Source organism: Ylistrum balloti, unplaced genomic scaffold, assembly GCF_031769215.1.
Source record: "Ylistrum balloti isolate Yb309-2 unplaced genomic scaffold, AGI_CSIRO_Ybal_v1 Utg370566, whole genome shotgun sequence".
In the NCBI taxonomy this organism is placed as follows: domain Eukaryota; kingdom Metazoa; phylum Mollusca; class Bivalvia; order Pectinida; family Pectinidae; genus Ylistrum; species Ylistrum balloti.
In genome coordinates, this window is record NW_026782355.1 from 825,334 (window position 1) to 850,329 (window position 24,996).

Sequence of the window (24,996 nt, forward strand, 5' to 3'; positions counted from 1 at the left end):
AACGAAAACGAACACGTGCATAAAACAAAACATGCATCATTTACACAGCGATGAGTTTAATTATACATAATACAATTAACAACACACTATTTAAAGACACCAAGGACCCTTCATTGGAATTGCTTATATACGGGCGCTCACAGTCGTCTTTATAATCACCGACACACGCGGCGTACTGCATCACGTGCGCCACATAATGCTGTTCTTGGACACCATGGAGGAGGTGCGCCATAGGACCTCGTGCATATATCCCAACATCCTCTGCTGAATGTGTTTCGTAGCCAAGCGGTACTGCTGCTTCTTGTTGAAAGTTGTCGGCAGCTGAAATGTATCGAAAGTACAGTCAATAATATTTTCTCTCTCTCTCTCTCTCTCTCTCTCTCTCTCTCTCTCTCTCTCTCTCTCTCTCTCTCTCTCTCTCTCTCTCTCTCTCTCTCTCTCTCTCTCTCTCTCTCTCTCTCTCTCTCTCTCTCTCTCTCTCTCTCTCTCTGTGTGTTTGATAGTAAAATATTTAGTGTACCACGGTAAATATAAATTACTATAAGATAAAAAACAGTTACATGTCTTTCACCTAATAGGTATGGGGGTTACCTGACCAACCATTTCCAATTGGGTTTTTTCCAGGTATTCTGGTTTAATAATATAATAATAGATAATAATAAATTTATTCAGGAAAGATTTGCACAAATGTATACAAAGCATGATAAATAAAATACATGTTACATAGTACATAAGGTGGAAAATTGACATAAATAAAACATACAACACCGGAACATTAAATCACAATAAAGACAGCTGATATATGTTAAACAAATCTATCCAAGACAGCCCAAAAAGCGTAATAATATACGCTTATTATTGGGGTCCTTTGGTTTCTTCCCAAAGAAATATACTTCAAACGCTTACATGCGGGTCAACATGATTGACTGATTTAGTTTGTAAAGAAATTTGTTTTGTTAAAAAAAAAAATCCCAAAATACTTGACTTCCATGAAGAGAAATTACGATGGTGAGGGCGAAGAAGTTTAGAAGTATATATTACAGTGTTTGATAATCTTCTATTATTAGCCTGAAGGTATGAAGTTACACTGTACTCTTGTTTACAACTATACCTGCATGCTATTAGTTAAAACTACCATACGGCCAATGTGATAATGTGACTCTGTTTGCAACTGGCACCGCCACAATGTGTTTGTCGGCCTGGGGTTTATTGGCCAAAATTCTATTGGTAAGGAGATAGTAACAGTCGATGTAATTGAAAGATGTCCCTCTGCTAAATTGTTTATGAAATCCTCTCAGGTTAGGTCACTTGCAGTCGACTATAAGGACATTCAGAAAACACATATTTGTTTGAATATTTATTATAATATGACATTGGTACAGCATAACAGAGTATAGGCAAATTCAGGTTGCTTCCCCTTATCGCAAGATACTCGAAACCTAGTTTGTTTTCAAGACATGTAGATTATACGTTGGGCTGAGCCAGACTTGGAAATGTAAAATCCTCACGGACCGATCTTGTAATTGAGGGCTATTATATATTCTGACTTACTAGTGTCGACTCCTGTGTAGTTTGTCCGGTCTTCATATGGGCGTCGTCCTGGTCCGTTACCATACACCAGAGAGGTGTATGGGAGATAATCCCTGGGAGGCTCATCCCAGTAAGGAATGGTTATACCTACAAGTAATGGTAGAACAGAGGTATAATTACTACTGATACTAGTGTAATACAGGTTACTGTTAGTAAAGAGGTAAAATTACTACTTGTATTACTGTTATACAGGTTACTGTTAGTAAAGAGGTAAAATTACTACTTGTATTACTGTTATACAGGTTACTGTTAGTACAGAGGTGTAATTACTACTTATACTACTGTTATACAGGTTACTGTTAGTACAGAGGTATAATTACTACTTATACCACTGTTATACAGGTTACTGTTAGTACAGAAGTAAAGTTACTACGTATACTACTGTTATACAGGTTACTGTTAGTACAGAGGTGTAATTACTACTTATACCACTGTTATACAGGTTACTGTTAGTACAGAGGTAAAGTTACTACTTATACCACTGTTATACAGGTTACTTTTAGTACAGATGTATAATTACTACTTATACCACTGTTATACAGGTTACTGTTAGTACAGAGGTAAAATTACTACTTATACCACTGTTATACAGGTTACTGTTAGTACAGATGTAAAATTACTACTTATACTACTGTTATACAGGTTACTGTTAGTACAGAGGTATAATTACTACTTATACTACTGTTATACAGGTTACTGTTAGTACAGAGGTATAATTACTACTTATACCACTGTTATACAGGTTACTGTTAGTACGGAGGTGTAATTACTACTTATACTACTGTTATACAGGTTACTGTTAGTACGGAGGTGTAATTACTACTTATACTACTGTTATACAGGTTACTGTTAGTACAGAGGTAAAGTTACTACTTATACTACTGTTATACAGGTTACTGTTAGTACGGAGGTGTAATTACTACTTATACCACTGTTATACAGGTTACTGTTAGTACAGAGGTAAAATTACTACTTATACTACTGTTATACAGGTTACTGTTAGTACAGAGGTAAAATTACTACTTATACTACTGTTATACAGGTTACTGTTAGTACAGATGTATAATTACTACTTATACCACTGTTATACAGGTTACTGTTAGTACAGAGGTGTAATTACTACTTATACTACTGTTATACAGGTTACTGTTAGTACAGAGGTAAAGTTACTACTTATACTACTGTTATACAGGTTACTGTTAGTACGGAGGTGTAATTACTACTTATACCACTGTTATACAGGTTACTGTTAGTACAGAGGTGTAATTACTACTTATACTACTGTTATACAGGTTACTGTTAGTACAGAGGTAAAGTTACTACTTATACTGCTGTTATACAGGTTACTGTTAGTACAGAGGTGTAATTACTACTTATACTGCTGTTATACAGGCTACTGTTAGTACAGATGTAAAATTATTACTTATAATAATATACTTTTATACTATGAAAAGAAAGGTACATAAGATAGTCACCAAGGATGTCATTTCCCCTGTAAGAATAACCGGCAATGTTGAATGGATGAGAATGATCTGCTGTGACGATGATCAGCGTGTCTTCATCAGATGTTAGACCAACAGCCTTATTAACAGCTTCCTCGAGCATCAACGTCTCTGTGAGAGAACGCTTAGCCATGTTTTCATGATGGGCGTGGTCTATTCGAGCACCTGATTTTATATAAATAATGTTTGTTATTTTCGCTACGTTAAATACCATACACCACAAATGCTAGCTTCAGAAAAATCAAGGTGTGGCCATGCAACACTTATTGACCAGAAATGAAAGCGACCTTCCTTTCGGATAGGATTGTATGAACTATTTTAACTTCTCTCTGGATGACGTTTTACTATTCTCCAAAACAAAAACAACAATATATAGACTTTACATTATTATATCGATACTATAAAGCAAACTTGTGTAATTTTTGTAGAACTGTCTGAAATCCGATACACAATTGCATGCACAATAATTTGAACGATTTATCACTTGTTCGCATTATTCGAAAGGTTGATGAATTCAAAATTTACTTTTCATTTGCAGTTGTGAAAATGAATAACCTCGGATGTTCTCGGAATTTATCAAGTCATGCCGAATAAAACAAATCTCCAAAAACTGCAGGTCTTTTTCTGTATATTGTATTAACACATATACTTGTAATTCATTTGATGGCCTCTGCGTGTTCATGGCCGTTTGACTTTCACATCACCGAGTTCATTACTTCCAGGTTAATCATGGTGCAAGAAGGATTGGGTCAGTCGAGATATTGATGGATTACAAGCGTTCCCCAGATGTAGTTTTATAAAGGTTTATTTCAACACGGGTCTTGTGTTTCTTCTTGTAAACACAAATAGGCTGTGGTGTATTTTTGTATGGATTGGTCGTTCTATACAAATGAAGGTGAAGAATTATGTTTCGGGGCTCATCAACGAAAGGAATCGAATCCAAATAAACACGAACATTCGAACTAATTCATTACATTCTATAGCATTTGTTTTACAGGACAATTATTAAATGACAGGGTGAGTCAGCAGTCGAGTTCTTTTCTTCACATACAAATTGTAATGAAATCACTGACCTTCTACCATTAAGAAGTAACCTTTTTCGTTTTTCTGCAGTATACGGATAGCTTTGCTGGTCATTTCTGAGAGTGATGGATCTCCGTCTCCAGACTTGTCCCGGTCGTTTTCGTAAGGTATATGACTTCCATCAAATAGACCTGGAAAACAATATATAATTCCAGCAAGTTGTAAAAAAGTCCTGATATTGTGAGCTGTAGGTTTTCGTGCCAATGTTGCCGTTAGTGATGGTATTGATGCTGCTGACGATGTTGTTTAATACAATCTGTTGTTTTACTATTCTCCTTCTATTTATAACCCCACTGATAACACTGTAATATACTGTTATTATGTAGAGCAGAGAATAAAATTGTACCGTAATAATTTCATACCGCTAGACCTGCTACTATCACTACACGGAAGCAGTGAGTTATCCATGAAATATAATGTTATGATAAACATTTTTGACTCAAATAGACTTTAATTCCCTATCTCTCCCTCTTTGATCAGTGTGTTGTGGCGTATTTATATAAACCTAAATAAAAACATGTCCCCCCCCCCCCCCCCCCCACACACACACACCCTCACACACACACACACACACACACACACCACACATATCAGCTGGAAAAGGGCTTCATATATGTTTGCAAAAAATATGTTTAAATCAATACTGATATTCAAATCTTTTAATAAAGCATGCCTAGGAGGTAATCTGTCTCGGTTGGATCCACGGAATCAAATTGACCCTTTTTCCACACATAGCTATGGCGTCGCTTCTTAGATGTCTGTATCTGCTTCCAAATCTGGAATCAAAATTCGAAGAACTCTCAAAAACTTAATAAAGCGTTTCAAATTTCATTTTAAGTTTTTGATGTTCTGAGCGATATATCGATATTGAATGCCGCATAAGACGGTAAACTGATTAGTACAAATATATGAATGGTTGGTGAAAGCTTTGTGTCTGATATATATTGTTTTACGTCCTATCAACTGCTAGGGTCATTCAAAGATGGCTTCCTGGTGTATGTGAGGCTGCGATATATTCCTATAACCTTTTAGTTATAACGTTGAAATGAAGCCGGCCTCAGAGCGCTATCTTTCTATAGTAACTATGGATGGTTAAAATGTCAACTATTTGACTACTTGATAGGTCTTTGTATTTCTAAAATAAGGAGTCAGATACTTAATTGGGGAAGAAGCTAGAGTATTCCAAACGGTGCTTATACAAGTTTAGATAAGAGATGTACCGTCATACTGCGGTCATGCGAGAGGATAGAACCCTAACAAAGGTCATCATAATGACATGACATGGTCTAATAAGAGTTTCAAAGCTTTGTGTATACCCATTATTATACCTCGTATGTGCTCACGCTTATATGATATCTGATCACACGTAACGGCAATCTAATGGATTCTTTTATGTTTTGAAAACTAACCAGTAGGTAAATTGTGTTTAATCAAAGCTAAATATCCTTATCTCTCAGTCGCTCCTGACATAAAAGAACATCATTAGGATGTAATTAGACAGTTATGTTCTAAACGCTAATCACGTGACATATATTTTCTTTATAGTACAGCGAAGCTGTTTAAAAAAAGAAATTACCAACATGTCCAGATAATCATAATCAAAACACAAATTCAATAAAATTAGGGGAAATATGAACAAAAGAAAGATTTACGTAGAGATTCATGAAAAAGTACAAGGAGAATAAGGTGTTCCGAAATGGTAAGCGTCTACTGCTTCATCTACGACACCTCATATGTAAAAGTAACTTTTACTCCAAATTTCCGGCTTTCTGTTTCCGTTCCCTAAGTTCGGCCATATTGATTACACTCGGCTATTTTTCTATAATACACGTTATTGTCACCGTGGACATCTTCCTGAGATTTTCTACTGTGTATTTCGTACAGAAATCAAATGTAAGTCACAAAACATCCTATAAAAACAAAATGTGATTCGACTTGTGCGGCTGGTCACTGGGTTATTTATCGCAGCACGCAATGGGAAATTCCGACCCGTATGTCCGACAAAATCTATTTTTATGTGGAATTAAAAACATACAGACAGTATGAAAGAATTTCAATAATCTTAAAAAGCATATGCGTTAGTAGCTTGTTGAAAAATACAACGTTAGCTTATCAGGATTAGAGTCTATCTGATTTTCGGTTGATCTGATTTATGGTTGAAGACGGTTCCAGTTTCGGCGTCTTTTTCCGTAGAGGAGAAGCGTTCGTCATTTACACGTAAAGTACCGAAGAGTCTCGCTTCGTTATGAAACTGGCGATATATGCATTGAACCGTCACCTAACTGCATCACAACTGCACTATTTGGATTTACTTACAACATTCCGTTAATAAATGCATATATTAAAGATGGTTCAAATTTAATTATACATGAATATTCATTAAAGGCAGTTTCTATTCCATAACATATTACGGTATTACGGGAATGGCTTATACAAACCTTTGTCAAATCATGGCCATCTTTTCTGTGAATCCAGCCAACTGTCTTTGTCTCGGGGTCAGCTGTAGTGTCCGGTAAAAACGGTCCCCTACCTCCGCCCAAAACAACCTACCGACGTAAACAGAAATCTAGTAAGTGAAAATTATTGATATATAAAACCAAAACAAACTTACAAACTATCATTGTTCTCGATTATAGCTTGTAATTTTGTCTTTATTTTATGTTCTATGTACTGTGTAATATTTTGTGCCTTATTAAAGGAGCGGATCTGAATCCTTCGGATCAAGAAACACTATAGTATATGATACATCGTGTTAATATATTGATATTTTGAACCCTGTAACACAATTGAGGAAGGGAGACAATTTAAATGCCCCTGCCTATAATTAAGAAAATTTCATTAGTTTCATATTTCTGATAATATTACCAAAACGCCAAGTACACATGCATATTCTGAACCGTTCTACTACACCAAATTACCAAGCCAAGAAATTCCATACAAAAAACTTACCATTCCACCACCAAATATAAATATATAAAGTAAAAGTATCTATGACGTCAACAGGGATAAAGTAATGAAAGCGCTTATGCTGAACTCTCGTGTTTGCAATCAGTATATATAATATATCAATGAAGTAAACGCGACAGCACGGACAAGAGAATTGCCAAATTTTCGAGGCAACCTGCCCCTTTATCAAGAAACAAATATTACATACATAGAGCATATTAATTCATTTGCCTGTATCTCATCACTGTCGTACCTGTGTATCATTTACCTGTATCTCATCACTGTCGTACCTGTGTATCATTTGCCTGTATCTCATCACTGTCGTACCTGTGTATCATTTACCTGTATCTCATCACTGTCGTACCTGTGTATCATTTACCTGTATCTCATCACTGTCGTACCTATGTATCATTTACCTGTATCTCATCACTGTCGTACCTGTGTATCATTTGCCTGTATCTCATCACTGTCGTGCCTGTGTATCATTTACCTGTATCTCATCACTGTCGTGCCTGTGTATCATTTACCTGTATCTCATCACTGTCGTACCTGTATATCATTGTTGTATACCAATTGGTAGGCTATATCCTTACAATCCCCTGTCACTGACATCATAAGAGCATCGCTCTCCCAGTCTCGCGAGGCACTATGTGCGTAGGCTGCAGCGGGCGTGGCATGGGTCACCCTCGACGTAGTCACTATCCCTGTACTTCTGCCTATCACGAAACATCAAACAAACAAGAATTATTGTACTTTTCTGAAGATTTTTCTATGTGCTGTAAGAAAGATAATGACACTTTGAGCTATTTTTAATCTATCAATAATGTTAATACATAGAACATTTGATGAATAGATTCAAAACCCAACGATATCATTATTATTATCAAAACACCATAAATCAATGTGTTTTGATGGGAAGGAAAGTTTATACCTATATCACAGAAAGATCTAACGGCAGCAAAAAGAAATGAAAACAAAAACAAACATGAGCCCCGATATTCTTAACGATCATTCGAGTTCTATGAAAGCTCTCGTTTTCGCTGTTGTTTGTAATTAGGAAAAACCAGAAAGAACTACATTGTACATGCAATGTAAATGTAAAATGTGCTAAACATTGAAGTAGCGTCCCATGCTAATAATTCTATCCAGTTAACGATCATTCGAGTTCTATGAAAGCTCTCGTTTTTGCTGTTGTTTGTAATTAGGAAAGACCAGAAAGAACTACATTGTACATACAATGTAAATGTAAAATATGCTAAACATTGAAGTATCGTCCCATGCTAATAATTATATCCAGTTATAAATGACTTCCAATGAATATTTCAACAAGTAAGACCGAAAAAAATCGTTTTCTTATGAGAATTTCAGTCATCAGCGGAAATGCGAAACCCTTGGTCATACAATGGACGATATGATGAAGCACCTTAAGACCCTTCAATCATGAAGAGTGCATCATTCTAGTGGGTCTTTAGAAGATTTTTTTCAATCCGACCGTTTTGGCCCCGTCCTTCAGCGTCCATAGCTGACGTAACAATCATGAAAATTTGAAGTTAAAACTTTATTTATTTATTTTTTAAATCATGTATCTCCCCTCTCCGTATCATTGAGAAACAGTGAAGAAAAGCAGAGAAAGAAAAATGATATTTGAATGATAAAGCAAAGAGATATCATTTTGATCTTAATTCTCGTTAATCATAAAGAACGAGTTATTATAATAATTTGTTCTTAAATATTTAGAAATCAGATAAAACACAAAAGATTCGGTTTGTTATTTAGGATAAGCAAACTTGGTAGTTTTCCATACCAGCATGTTTCAGAACCAATATCGGTACCGAAGGCCTTTTAGTCATTGATAAGATGCTGTTTGAGGATTTGAACCTATTTGACCCTAGTAACATTAGAATAAGACCAGGCTCATTAATCTTAACAATTTAGGAAGACCCTGATCTCAGCATACTACAAGCCCAATATCAGTACCCGAGAACTAGTTGAAGATGTAAATTACAAAATGCTTGAAAAACGGTCAAGGAGAAATTGAAAAAATAACAGGAAAAGCGAAAAGACAAAAGCAACACAACCCATCCTGCTTGATTCAGGTCACCCAGCAGAGTAACCTGTATTCAAATCGGATATAACATAGTCGACATGTTCCTTAGTTAGTGGATTTAACGTTATTGTTTCATACCATCAGCTATAAAATGTTTCAGTATTGATGTAACTTCTTGTCCGTTGACCGCTCCACAATCTTCTTTGAGAACTGTTTCCTTGACACCAAGCACACCGTTATTTGTCTTTATCCCACACATAAGGGCTGTAGCTGTGGCTGCCGAATCTGGCGTTTGTCGGTCAACAGAGTAGACCTAAAAAGCAGCATGTGTGTTATTCGAATGTTCTTATTAGCTTTTCTGAATAGCCTACTTAGCATAAGAAAAGCACTGCTTGTAGAAGTCAGTGCGGGATTGATTCATAACCAGCGTAAATACCATTTAAGATTGCATAGAACATGTAAGTAATATGCGTAGTTACCGAATTTCTTAAATTTTAAGGAATTAGAAAATAAAAAAAAAATAAATAAACTGTCACGCATTACCTTTGAAAGAGAAACATGTGGAAACTTCTCAAACGACAGGACTGTCTCCTCCCCGGGGTTCCCCATTCGTTGGCCCTTGTATATCCTGGCTGCGGTCACGGTTGACACACCCATCCCGTCACCAATAAAGAGTATAACATTTTTGGCTACGTTTATGTTAGACGTCGCCTTCAGTGCCTCTTTAAGTGTATCTTTGGCCATTTGATTCCATTCTGTCTCCCCTTTGATATACAAGCAGTAAGTTCACAGCCATATCATTGAAACAATAGCAATTTTTCGTTTAATATAAACAATGTTGTGCAGCTCTTCGTTACAAAATTAAATAATGCGATTTTCACTTTACAAAATATAACTTTTTCCTTGCAATGTATTTATCTATAAGTGTGTATATGTTTACTTTTTAACATTCATCCGCTTCTTAGCACGGCTATCAAATCTACACCTTAACATTTTTGTGAAATAACCAAACATAGCACACCTTCCCTTTCGCATTCTGCCATTTTGATTGATTTTTATCTCGAATTATTAAGAAAGGATACTTCTTTAATTTATCATTTCTTTAGAACAACAAACAGGACATGCTTACGAAACTTCATTACATGCATTGTTTATAATATCACGTGTTAACAAATTCTAAATATAAATGATAAAAAAATCTTATATCCTTGTTCGATTTAATTGTTATTTTGCTTCCATAACTCACGAGTTGACAAAGATACTACAATCATGAAACATGTAGCACATTTTACATTTAGTTCTCTATGGATGAACACAAAAACAAGAAATAAAATACCAATATTTGTCAACAAAATGTTAATTTAAGTTCAAATTTCATGAAAAAAATGAGAAACGATGCACCAAAACGCTTACAGTGAGACTCCTGAAAAATGACAAGAATATATTCAAATGTTCTGATATCACGTCGTTTCCGATGTAAAGAGGGATTTTCTGTTCATTTTCCCATTGTTAGTTAGTAGAAGCATTTTTATATGCTCGGAGAGTCCGAATGGTAAAATTATGTTCACCAAGAACTTTTAACAGATAAGGGAACCGAAAATAGAACGAATGGATTATTTGAGAGGAATACAGATAGATGTTTCAAAAACAAATTGTTAATAATTGTTCTAAAACGTGCCTTTGATTTGCTTGTCTTTTGTAATTTTCAAGACAGCAGGTGGTAGACACTGCTGTTGGATTTTCAAAACCCGAGATTTGGCGTAACCTATGTGACACAACATAGACTATTTAGTTGCCACATAATACCGTTTCTGAAATTTTGATAATGCAAAATTGGAATTGGCGTGTAAAAATATGAAGACATTTTACTAATGGCACCGTTACATTTTTTTTATAGTATCCTATTTTGTTGTACTCAATAAAACAGTTCCTTTTAGGGTAGCATCATATATATGTTTTAATTCAACATAATTGTTTATTTTAGATAGAATCATTTTTCTCTTTATTATCTCGAAATATTAAACAAATGTTGCAATCCATGATTTCTGTGAAGGCGAACTGTGACGTCAGTAAGACCTGTCAGTTTATTGTGAAATGAAAAAAAAAATTGTGAATGGCGTCAACAACAAAATAAAATTTTCCATAAGACATACGCATGATGTACATTGATATGTAATCAAAAATAAGATAATCATAAACATCTTTTAACGGTACCGTAGTGAACGCCCTTTAAAATGTTAATTTAGGGATGGGATAGGCAGTTAATTATATAGCCTGAAGCCATGCAACCATATGAGAACACTTTCTATAGATCCACTACAATAAAGTATTTAATTTTGCACCACTTTCAGGTAAGAGAGAAAATTGTATTTGAAATGTTACGTAAATCTACCTTTGTTACTTCATGGTCAGAGATGGGTCAGTTAACATCTGGATTATGTCAATTAATGCATTGTTAGCTACTTAACAGCCACAGTGATGTATTAACAACCCAGTAAAATTCACTGTAAAATAAGTACATCTTTATTTTTATCTTATATGAATTGTATGTTACGTAGCACCTACAAATCCCAACACTGGTCACTACGGTCATCGGTATGTATAACGTTTTTAACATATTTAATGTATATCTGTAAAGCTGATATGAAGAACTCTTTTGTTCAGGAAATATGTGTTCGTAGCTCTAGGTAATAAAACGAGCTATGTAGCAGCGTATGTACGTCATGTTAAAAGCCACTGTGTCAACAGGTTACACAGGTACAACAATACAGCATTGTGTCATCACTTATTTAGATTTCGGTATCATACTTTCATAGCATATTCAGTAATATCTATTGTCCATTGACTTACTTACTTAACAAAGAAAAATCCTAAAAGTACGTCGACATGTTTATATAATTATTATACACACTTTTTCCTTAGAATTACATATGCTTATGTTATGCGTTATCTTCACTCATATGTGTTATTTAATAGAAAACGTAATTTACACGTTCGTGCATTTATATTTATTCTCATTTTTTTACTATGCTGTTCTTTTAACAAAGGTTAGTCCCTATTAATGATACCATTTAACACTTGTCAATAATGTAAAAACAATAAATCTACATTATCAATAGAACAATCAGCAAAAGAGAAGACAGCACAATATACTTTACCTTTGATGAGAACAGTAAGTAGAGATATGTAGAGTCCTATCCCCCTCATACTCTCCGACTGATGGTTTACAGTGATCCACTGCACACGTTGAATTCCGGATGTGACAATTTACTACAGGTTTTAATCAAGATATTATGCAGACATAAACCGAGCATCGTAACGTCTGTGACCTTACATTAAGGAAAGCACGACTTTCTCTTGTAAATTTTCATCAATCAATATTCAGAACAAAAAAGGAGCAATCTTTTCTGTATACCATGATAGCAGATATTAATTAGGCAAGTAGTATCGCATTAGAAAACAAAGATTTGTAGTTTCTTTTGTAACTAAACATCTATAAAAAGTCAAACCCTATGATATATCTTTAAAGTAGGGCAAGCATGAAGATCAGTGAAATAAAACCCAAAATGTATTAGACATAAGACGAGAAAGATTGTCATCGTGTTTTATCTCAATGTCCATTAGAACCAAGGTAAGCATGTGTGCAATAACTCAAAGTGAAGGACTCATGTCGGCTCGTTGTCATGATTGATGAGTGTAAACAAAGGCTCTGTCAAATTTAATGTTGTGACGTCAATCAAATTGTAGAGCAGGTGAAACAAACCAGTAGAGGTAACTCTACACTGCTAGATACATTTCATTCATATGTATCTGAAGACCGTTTTAATTTTGGTCAGGGATGTTAGTTAAACGGTAAATTAGTAAGTATTGGTAAAATACTGTATTTATATCTCTAGATGCAGTTTAATATCAACATGGTGTCAAATTCCAGTTTAATTTGAAAACATAATATGATAATAGTGTAGTACATGCCTCAAAATATTTCAAATTGTAACAACAACAGAGCACCAGCGGAACCTGAAACCTGATCCAACAGAATCTGAATTCAAACTCACAACCTTTGAAAGGATGATCAAGAATAAAGAAAGGGAAGATTTACACGGAAACACATCTAAAGAATCAAAGAAAATGCTATGGAAGAGCAATGTTTTCTGCTTCAGGCACACATCTAGCTTCGTAACGTGAAAAGGTAATTACCGTTTTCTAGTCAAAAGATAACTATAATTTCATCTTCGAAATGCACGTACCAGATTCAGTCAAACAATGTTAATGTCAAATCTTATCTCGACCTTTTCCTACATAGAAACCAACATTGACAACATTCAAGCGCGATAATTTCAATTCCCTATTATGAAATTTCCATTTCTGGATAGCAACATTCCTGCATCATGGACAAACTCAACAAAGAAATGCAGATTGATAACAATTTTTAAAAAGTTATTTCTGTTTGGTTCCGTTGTTGTATACGTTGTTTTCATTTATTAACGTGTGTGTGTGTGTGTGTGAGAGAGAGAGAGAGAGAGAGAGAGAGAGAGAGAGAGAGAGAGAGAGAGAGAGAGAGAGTGTGTGAGAGAGAGAGAGAGAGAGAGAGAGAGAGAGAGAGAGAGAGAGAGAGAGAGAGATGATGATGATGATGATGATGATTTATAATTAACCATCTCTTTTTCTAAACAACAACATTCTGCTTCCCCAACCTACGATGTCCACGTGTCGCAGTTCATTCGATATTCAAGGACTCGCTCTATTTTTTTGATTGGATACAAGATATCAACTGCTGCCAGATAGTAATGCAACACAAGGCAACAGGAAGAAAGGTTGATGGAGGAAATGAGGAAGTCCCATGGTCGTCACCATGATCACATTGGCAATAATGATATATATATATATGGTTGGTGGAGTTGGTTAGGCAGTTGTCGAATTTCTTGGCTTGGCGATTTGATGCCGTAGATAGTGAGTTCGAGGCCTGGATAGGGCAAGGTTGTTTTCTTTCATCAGCTATGTTACAATGTTTAAATACATATTTGCAATATAAAATACATATGTTCGATGCTCGTTACTGAGGCTGTGATTTTGTAGTTGTTAACCTTGTTCTCATTTGAGATTATCTTTTGTATTGACTAAGACTGACATGGTGGATGTCATCAATGAAACTGAGAATGCTTACCAATTAGGAAAGACATTTGTCACATGACATGACAACTGTCCGATTATAAAGACTTTTCTCTCATTTCCACCTGTGTCAGATAGGCCTGTCCAGGGCAATAAACATGGTCATGATAGACGTTTATTACACAGGCGCCTGTGTAATAAAGCCTCGCGCGCGGAGTAATTCATAGTTTTTCCCCGCGCACTCATCGACTATGTCCTCGTCAACCGCTTCATCCACAAACACGCATAGTCGATTGGAGGCATTGTTTGCAGGCTCGTATTAACAAAACTGTTCTATAAATATCAATATCACCAACCCTGGGACTCAAACTTTCCGCCGTCGTCCACGTGTGATTGAAAGTGACAGTGACTAACTTTCCTCCTGTCGGTGTGGCGCGAAATGTGTGACGTAAGTGACGTCATCTCACAAGCAAACCAAAAATTCCATTCATAAATGTGTAAGATTTGTAAGATTACTATTGACAGTGAAGTAGTATTAATAACTTGACCAACATGTTCAAAGATGTAAAAAGTGTTTATGATATATTATACATTGAGCATTAGTAAATATTAAAAAGAAAAGTGTTGTTTTATTGCGTGTTTTAAGGCACTATATTTGAACGCGTACGCATGTCTCTGGGTGATATATTTGAAAGGGTATTTGACCCAGCCCGCTTGAAGAAAAAACAGTTAAACACTGACGTTGGATGTTTACATTCAAAGTCCATATTATGATTTCGACCGCAAACATAGTTTACAAAATTCGGGGATGGAGAATCTATTTCAGCATTTTTTTATGTATATGGCCCAAGGAAAAAAATAGAAATCAGAAAAATGGCGGCGTCCAGTGATGGCTACCGCGAGGTGAGAGCAAATATTTGATAATATGAGATTAGAAATGAGAGAAAAAACTCTTTTCTATATGGGTATGTAGGATAGGGATATTCCACCCTCGGGATCACAAAATATGGTAAAAACCCTCGGCATTTTGTAACCCCTCGGGTGGAATATCCCTATCCTACATACCCATATAGAAAAGAGTCTTATATTCTCTCATTTCCACCTGTGTCAGATAGGCCTGTCCAGGGTAATAAACATGGTCATGATAGACGTTTATTACACAGGCGCCTGTGTAATAAAGCCTCGAGCGCGGAGTAATTCATAGTTTTTATCCCTCGCACTCATCGACTATGTCCTCGTCAACCGCTTCATCCACAAACACGCATAGTCGATTGGAGTCGTTGTTTGCAGGCTCGTATTTACAAAACTGTTCTGTAAATATGAACATCACCAACCCTGGGACTCAGCCTTTCCGCCGTCGTCCACGTGTGATTGAAAGTGACAGTGACTAACTTTCCTCCTGTCGGTATGGCGCGAAATGTGTGACGTAAGTGACGTCATCTCACAAGCAAACCAAGAATTCCATTCATAAATGTGTAAGATTTATACCTTACCTTATGTTACCTTATGTTGTCTCTGCCCGCAGGACCTGTTGGTCCTCTATAGGCAGCTCAAAATTGTCATTACGTCGGTTTAATGTCCTTCCGGTGTCTTTATCTGGTCCATATCTTACTGTATAATTAAACCTCAATGGATGTCTTTCCCAGTATTTGTCAAGCCTGTTTTTGAATTGGTTTGTTGTGGTAGCTGTAACAACTGTGTCAGGGAGGCTGTTCCAAGTGTCCACTACCCGATGAGAAAAGCTGTACTTCCTAATGTCCTTAACACAATGTTGTTTAGTTAACTTAAGTGAGTTTCCCCTGGTGTTGCTGGTCATGTTTAAATTCAGTATTTTCCTGGTTACTTTTTGGTCGTATATTCCCTTCAATATTTTAAACACCTCGATCATATCCCCTCTCATTCTTCTAAATTTCAACGATGGTAGTCCTAGGTGATTCAGTCTTTGTTCATAATCTAGGTTTTTTAGCTGTGGTAACATTCTTGTTGCCCTCCTCTGGACGTTTTCGAGTAATTCTATATCTTTTATCTTGTGGGGTGACCATACTGAGCTTGCATACTCCATATAGGGTCGGACTAGTGCCTTAAATAGTAAACAGAATGTCCTGTTATCAAGGTAAATGAATTAGTCCTACTATCTGGTTAGCTTTGTTCACCTGGGTCTGTATATGTTTTTCGAATGTGAGGTGTTTATCAATGGTAACTCCAATGTCCTTTTCACTGTCCACGTTCTCTAAAATCTTACTTCCTCCTCCCTCTTTGCGCATACTGTACTCTGCTTCTTCTACCTGTTTTCCTTTGTTATGAATGGATAGGACCTTGCACTTATCCGGATGAAACTTGAGCAACCATTTCTCACTCCATTGGTATAATTCGTCCAGATTCTTCTGAAGAGTAGCTTCTTATCTTATCTTATAAGATTATCTTATAATCTTATAAGATTACTATTGACAGTAAAGTAGTATTAATAACTTGATCAGCATGTTCAAAGATGTTAAATGTGTTTATGATATATTATACATTGAACAATAGTAGATATTAAAAAGAAAAGTGTTGTTTTATTGCGTGTTTTAAGGCACTATATTTGAACGCGTACGCATGTCTCTGGGTAACATATTTGACATGGTATTTGACCCGGCCCGCTTGAAGAAAAAAGAGTTAAACGCTGACGTTGGATGTTTACATTCACAGTCCATATTATGTTTTCGACCGCAAACATAGTTTACAAAATTCGGGGATGGAGAATCTATTTCAGCAATTTTTTATGTATATAACCCAAGGAAAAAAAATAGAATTCTGAAAAATGGCGGCGTCCAGTGCTAGCTACCGCGAGGTGAGTGCAAATATTTGATAATATGAGATTAGAAATGAGAGAAAAAAACTCTTTTCTATATGGGTAATCCTACATACCCATAAAGAAAAAAGTCTTATAATCTCTTGAAATGATGAACTTGAGTTTTCGTTACGTAAAACTTTCTTTAAAAAAGTCAGAACATGTATTTTTGATAAAAAAAAAAACAACAACATAGAATTCAAATAAATGTATGTTTCAATAACTTAATACAGATTATTTCAAATTACTTCAAGTACCTTATTAACATTTTTATACAAGTATACATGTAATAACCTTGACGTTCCACCATACACCCATATCACTGGTCTGCATTCAATTCGTATAAATACACAAAAATCGATGCCAAAAAAACTTCACCTGGAAGTAATACTAACGACACGCTCAATCATGTTTTTTGGAATCCGGAGCTCGAGCGATTTTATATAGGTATCTTCTAGATCTAACTTGTATTAATTACAGAATGAAACAAATAACAATTGGAGTCCTGAGAGTAAACGTGGGAGTGGTTCAGCGATTGACTTATCTACAACATTACGTCTGCATTATTCCGATAGTCTGTATTTATATAGTTAATTTCCTCTGAATCGTTCAGCATTCTCGTGACGTTGTTACGGTCACACAGCTCTAACTGCCATTGTTGACCTAAAATTCTACAAAGAGCATACATAATCATAAGCAATGAAGACTAGAGTCCGTCTGGACATTTTTACATTTTATGTACGAATTATTATTATTATTATTATGTTTATTCAGGCAAAGGCATAATAAAATTACACATTACAAATATCACATTACATAAGCAATTCCATAACAATTAAAATCAGTAATAAATTATTGTGGATTTCTTAATATATTATTAATTATAAAATATAAGATATCACAGAAGAATTTCACATACCTTAAAATATCACAGTTTTTCTGGCAGAAATTAAATTACACTGTGCTTGCAGATATATTATGAAAAATTTTATCAATAAAAAAGAGAGAAATTTGATAAAACCACGTTGAAAATGCCTTTGGCCTTGGATTACCCATAAAGCCTATATATTATGTTTTTTATTGGGGTCCCTCCTTTACCACGTTTGTGGCAGTCTAGATATATTATGCATTTTTTATAAATGAAACAGAGCCCTACATTTGAAAGAAAATTACATTTACATAGCAGATATGAAAACATATATTGAAAGTGAATAAAATGTTTTGGCACATTTCAGGCCCTCCTTTACCACGTTTTGGCAGTATTGCATAGATATATATTATGTAATTTTTACCCGTTCAACCAGACGCAAAGCCTCCTTTACCAGGGGTTGTCAAATTCGCCTTTTGATTTAGCATCAGAAATTGTTTGGCAGTTTTTAGATATATTATGTTTTTATTTCGGCCCTCCTTTACCACGTTTCTGGCAGTCTAGATATATTATGTTTTTTATTTCGGCCCTCCTTTACCACGTTTCTGGCAGTCTAGATATATTATGTTTTTTATTTCGGCCCTCCTTTACCACGTTTCTGGCAGTCTAGATATATTATGTTTTTTATTTCGGCCCTCCTTTACCACGTTTCTGGCAGTCTAGATATATTATGTTTTTTGTTTCGGCCCTCCTTTACCACGTTTCTGGCAGTCTAGATATATTATGTTTTTATTTCGGCCCTCCTTTACCACGTTTCTGGCCCTCCTTTCCCACGGTTCTGGCCCTCCTTTCCCACGTTTCTGGCAGTCTAGATATATTATGTTTTTTATTTCGGCCCTCCTTTTCCACGTTTCTGACCCTCCTTTACCACGTTTCTGGCAGTCTAGATATATCATGTTTTTATTTCGGCCCTCCTTTACCACGTTTCTGGCAGTCTAGATATATCATGTTTTTTATTTCGGCCCTCCTTTACCACGTTTCTGGCCCTCCTTTCCCACGTTTCTGGCAGTCTAGATATATTTTTGTTTCCACTTCAGCTCTCCCTTTAGCTGTTGTAGTTCCGTCATCTCGTTCCGGAAGTAGTAAGAGTACCTGGACTGCTCTATCTGTGACAATAGCTGCCGTACACTTTGTAGGTGCTTGTTTCCAAGGGCGAACTTGATATCTAAAATATACACTATCTTTTATTTATGTTTAAATGTACTTTGTTTACTAATGATCAGCAACATTTAGGTGTTGGTATTTTTGTTACTTTTTAATTAGTATAAACAAAGATGGTAAATTGTTGCCAAAAGAGCCCCTTTAAAGGATGGTTGTAAATGTTAACAAGTGAACGCTTTCAATTCAATTTGCGTTATTGATAAAACGAACAACGTGCCACATAACGTTTATTTACATCTCAAAGAATTTTTAGATAATGCTGTTTCAGGTAATGGATTTATCGCCTACGTAACAAATGCTGTCTTCAGTAATGTCGCTTGTGGGCTGTCTTCTGTAATGTCGCTTATGATCTGTCTTCAGTAATATCGCTTATGAACTGTTTTCAGTAATGTCGCTTATAAGCTGTCTTCTGTAATGTGGCATATGATCTGTCTTCAGTAATGTCGCTTGTGGGCTGTTTTCAGTAATGTCACTTATGAACTGTTTTGAGTAATGTCGCTCATGAACTGTTTTCAGTAATATCGCTTATGAGCTGTCTTCAGTAATGTCGCTTGTGGTCTGTCTTCAGTAATGTCGCTGATGAGCTGTCTTCAGTAATGTCGCTTATAAGCTGTCTTCAGTAATGTCGCTTATAAGCTGTCTTCAGTAATGTCGCTTATGAGCTGTCTTCAGTAATATCGCTTATGAACTGTTTTCAGTAATGTCGCTTATAAGCAGTGTTCTGTAATGTGGCATATGATCTGTCTTCAGTAATGTCGCTTGTGAGCTGTTTTCATTAATGTTACTTATAAGCTGTCATCAGTAATGTCGCTTATGAACTGTCTTCAGTAATGTCGCTTATGAACTGTTTTCAGTAATGTCGCTTATGAACTGTCTTCAGTAATGTCGCTTATGAACTGTTTTCAGTTATGTCGCTTATGAACTGTCTTCAGTAATGTCGCTTATGAACTGTTTTCAGTTATGTCGCTTATGAACTGTCTTCAGTAATGTCGCTTATGAACTGTTTTCAGTAATGTCGCTTCTGAACTGTTTTCAGTAATGTCGCTTATGAGCTGTCTTCAGTAATGTCGCTGATGCGCTGTCTTAGGTAATGTCGAAGTTTTTCACTACATTAATTTAGTGTTTATGTATTTTGTATCTAGTCTTCGATACTTTATGGTCCACTGAATTCTTTACCAAATGCGGGAAAATTATTTATCCAACAATCATACAAGCATACCTCTGGATAATCGCAGTATCTCGGCCCTGGTGCTGGCGCTATCCACCTCCTCGTCTTCCACTGATATACTATGATATACACATTTCGTGATGGCTGATTCTATTCCATCCAGAGTGCCAGCTTCCAACGCCTGTCGGAGATTTTCTCGAGCCTCTCTTTGTCTCCTGGTCTGAAAGCATAAAGTATTGTTAAATATATACCGTATTCATACCAAAAAAGACATACGGGATCAGACTTAATTCAAACATTCGTGTGCTTCGATAAAAGACATTTGCTAATTATGCACAATATGTTTGATATAATTTGTCAAGATCGTCAAGAACAATTATGGCTGTTGATAACTCTTCAAGTTTTAATTAGCTCACGAGAAGAACATGTGGGTTGGAGATAAAACGGCACATTTTGCTAGTAACACATTAGATAGGAATAAATAGCGGCATTACAGCAGTTAATCCCTTACATGTATCATAGGAGATCTCTCTGGGCTAGAGTTATATCTTACATGTACTTTACTAGATATATCCGGAATACAGTTAAGACCTCATCTGTACTAAAGGAGATATATCTGGGATATAGTTAAGATTTCAACTGTACTATACTGGATATCTTCAGAATATAGTTAAGATCTTACCTGTATTATAGGAAATATATTCTAAATGTAGTATAGGGGATACGTCTGACATAGAATCATATCTTACCTGTACTGGAGGTGGTATATCTGGATTGGAGATTAGTATATAACAGCAGGCTAACTTTGATATCTTGTTGGATAAGCCTTCGTCAAGCGTTGTCCAGATGGACAACATGAACACACCCTCGCCAGGTATTGTCACATCAATGTCAACACAACCCCTATCCCGGTCTACAACACACTTGGTGTCATCGTTATATTCCTTCACCCCAGTTTCGATTGTCTGAGCAAGTTTACAAGTCACCTCAATGCTTTTTACTGTTTCTTTGTCAAGTACAAACGATATCGTGAAAATGCTGTTTACCCTGACAGGGTAATATCCGTTTGAGCGTGATGGCAATAGTAATCCCCCGTCTTTAGCAGCCAATCCGGGACCGAAGCCAACTTCTTTCGGATCTTCAGGAAACATACTACATTTATCAAATCGCTTTTCACAGAGAAGTCGGAATTTGACAATTGGTCCAAAGTCATCACCATTCACACTTGCGTATATCGTTACCTTATATTCTCCCTCAATAGGTAGAGTCATCTGGAACATCCATTTCTCTTTATGCTTCATCATCGCTACAAGTTTCTGAAGGTTTTCGTGGATTATCAGCGTTTGACTGTCTGGATTGTGCTTTCCAGTGCTTTTTGCTATTGTAATATCATACCAAAGATAGATCTCATCGGCAAGTTCCTCCGTGGAAGAAATGTCTATTCTTACTCTACCATCTACAGAATGCAAATTGTACACATTTTCTGACTCTAGTTTTAAACCTAATTCAAAGAATTCACTTCTGAAGAGAGGAAGGTTCATGAATTCCTCTTTCTCTAAAGGGCGTTTAAGCAGTTGCCATTTTGGATCATCTGGGTAAAACCAATAGATACTTTGCTTGGGATTCAGCAAAAAGTAAAAATAGTTAAAAACTGGTCCTTCACCATTATCATCTACTCCGTCTTTAGTCGTTAGTTCTGATGTAAGCCATTCTTTTTTACGTCGTGTGCATACAAAGTACGGCATAATCAACTGCCATTTACCGTCAAGATATACAGCATTCCACGAAGTAGCAGGCAAATCATTGCCACTGTCAGGTTCGTAGCTAATTGTTTTGAATATGCCTGTTATTTCCTTCGATTTAATGCCTGCCTTTTCAAACAAAATTGACAAAAAGCGAGAAAATTCAAACTGTGTGTCGTTACTTAATTTTACGATTCCTTTCGCAGGTGTTTCGTAGTCTGCGGGGCCAGCCAAAGGTGACGTCACATCCTGTCTACTCATCCACAGCATGACAGCACGAGTTTGTGTCAAATCGGGCTGATCTGTATACTCGGTACCCTTCAATAAGTAGTCGATGAGTTGCTTGTAGCTGTCGTTTAAAGTTATTGGTGCCTATAAAACAAATCCCTGTATTGAATATAGCGATGTACCAAAGAATACATATAATGTACATATAAATTTCGGAGTTGTGTTTTTGAATGAGAGTTATCTTTCTTGTTATAACGAGTTTCCCGGAGTTGATAATTTTCAGTATCATTTTCTTAAATCTAATCAACTATTCACCGAAATAAAGAGTTAAGCGGGTTCCGTGGAAAATGCAGATTCAATGTTGTGGAAGTCAGGAGACACACAATACGCAAATGTGACAAATTTATTTCCATGTGTTTTGTGCCTTTAAAGAACATTTTCCAAGTCAATGGATGGAATTGCCACTTGGCAATTCAAAATAAGCCCCACCCCTCCTACTACATATATACAACAAAAAAATCACTTAAATCGAACATTCAATCTATTGTTTGTAGTGTATTACAGTGTATTATAATTTCGGCTATAAGACTGATTCGTAAGAAGAGGACTCTATTTTAAAACAAGTAAATTGTAATGTTTAGTATAACCGTGTGCATTATAGTAGTTATTTATAAAACGCATGTTGAAGGTCGTTATCTTATTCATATGTGGATTTTAAAGCTTTAGAAAGGGTTTTGTATTTAGTGTGAAGCCTTTTTAAACTAATTTATGATATGAATAAAACTTTTATACATGTCCTAGTTAATTATATCTTTTGAATGAGAAGACCGGACATGGTAATTAAACTGATAATTACCCTGATGTATCATGTTTGTAAAGCAGCCATTGTTAGGAGTCGTTATTTACGTGTATACACATACTACACATTCCTGCTTTGGTAACTACCTGAGTTTTCCCCTACCCTACTTCCAAAATCACGTTATTGTTCCCTTCATGTGTTGATAGACCAGGTAACACGTATACATACCTTCTAACAACTAACATATAGTTAACAGTACAAACCGTCACTCGTTATATCATATTTCATCAAGATTATGTCTCCACAAAATTACGTGATGGAACAAACAGTTGTGTGATGCTGTTTAATTCGTTACATTGCTCTATTTTATCTAATGTAATCAAATATCTATTTTTAAGTTTTACTGCCGTCATGATGATGTCGTTGGGGAATATTCTATTGCCTCTTGCGTTATAAAGTAGGACGTCTTTGATACTTTTTATTTTGACTGGTGGTTCCATTGTTTGCCATTTGGTCTTTTCTCAATTGAAAACGTGACATTACTAACTTGGATTGACGAAGATTTACATGGCAGATGTCGTAGGTGAAGCAGAAGACGTTTACTCTTTCGGAACACCTGGTCTTATTCTTCTTGTAATTTTTCTGGAAACTCCCTGTTAATCCTATTCTATTCATATTTTGCCCCAGTTTTATTGAATTTGAGTTTAAATTAAGATTCTCATGACGTGTCAGTATTTTCTTTGTACCTTAAATCAGAAAGTTATTGGTGGTATATATTTCATCTGTTATGACTAGATATGACATACCTTTCTCGCTCGATCGTAGATGTCGGCTTCAGTGAGTGAGGTATCGTTCAGCTCCGCCTCGTCAGCTTCCCCTACAGGTTTGTCAGCGATTTCATGATTCGGATTGATCTCCGAAGCAGTGGATGCAGTTTTTACATGAAATCGATGGTCCCTGCCCCGGCGGGGCCTGTGGTGGTACTTGAAAAATGGATAGAGGTCAGTACGCTGTAAATGTCCAATTTGATAATTCCCATGGTAACGAACATGTTCCGCCTAGTAAAAAAACAACGGATATCAACAACTTGAAATAAAACAAGATAATTCGGAGAATAACAGTTCCTCTTCCCCTAGCTCGGCTCACCAAGGTGAATCCATACATCAAGTTTGAAGGCCTAATGATTAGTTGTGTAGGATGTTTTGACCGGACATGTATTTTTTCTGATGTAGGTTATAGGTTAAAATGTACATTATAGGTCAGAGTGATCTACATTTGATACGCAACACCAAGCTGAACCTTTATCCTGTAAAATCAATAACCATGTTCTTCGATGAGGGCCAAAAATTAAAATGTCGATCAAACTGATCTACTTTTGACAGGCAAGACACTTACTCACCAAGGTGAACCCAAAGTATTTAGTTCTCGTAGCTAGTAGTTTAGGAGATAGGCCTCAGACAACATTTCTTCTGATTGGGATGCAGGTCTCAATGAACGATATGAATTATCGAATTATACATATAATGTAAAATATACATGTATTATTAATGACATTGTGTTTCATACGATGACCGTGTCAACCTATTAAATGAGGATACTTTAAAGTGTATAACGTAGCACACTATTCAATATATGGAAATACTTGGTTAAGTTACTATGACTTACCTCACTTTTATCAGAGAGCGCCGTCATGGGTTTGGGAACATGGCCTGTTCTACCATTTCTCCAGCGTCCATCATTTTCTCTACTTTTATTGGCAGTTGTGTTGTTATTTCGCCCAGTTGCTGGCGTTTTTTTCTCTTCTTTCGTCTTTGTCGCTTCATCTTCTACATTTTTTGATTTCTTGGAGGTTTCATTTCCCAT

General features: G+C 36.0%; 1 protein-coding gene across 1 annotated transcript; it reads right to left on the bottom strand.

The window, feature by feature from the left end:
- Positions 1–40: 40 nt before the first annotated feature.
- Positions 41–24,996, bottom strand: LOC132556377 (uncharacterized). The gene is made up of 13 exons (XM_060220784.1): positions 24,799–24,996; positions 23,940–24,191; positions 21,114–22,478; positions 20,416–20,584; positions 9,712–9,932; positions 9,307–9,481; positions 7,671–7,837; positions 6,614–6,721; positions 4,849–4,951; positions 4,166–4,306; positions 3,066–3,257; positions 1,552–1,677; positions 41–321 (listed from the first exon to the last, which is right to left on the bottom strand). The coding sequence occupies exons 1-13, from the start codon at positions 24,994–24,996 to the stop codon at positions 41–43; spliced, it is 3,498 nt and encodes a 1,165-aa protein (XP_060076767.1).

Bases quoted from the DNA above. Each gene is read 5' to 3' on its own strand.
- LOC132556377 (XM_060220784.1), bottom strand. From the start codon at position 24,996: ATGGGAAATGAAACCTCCAAGAAATCAAAAAATGTAGAAGATGAAGCG. The intron at 9,482-9,711 runs GTAATGCGTGAC...GCTGCTTTTTAG, and splicing joins CACATGTTTCTCTTTCAAAG to GTCTACTCTGTTGACCGACA. The intron at 4,952-6,613 runs GTTTGTATAAGC...TTTTGATTCCAG, and splicing joins ATGGCCATGATTTGACAAAG to ATTTGGAAGCAGATACAGAC.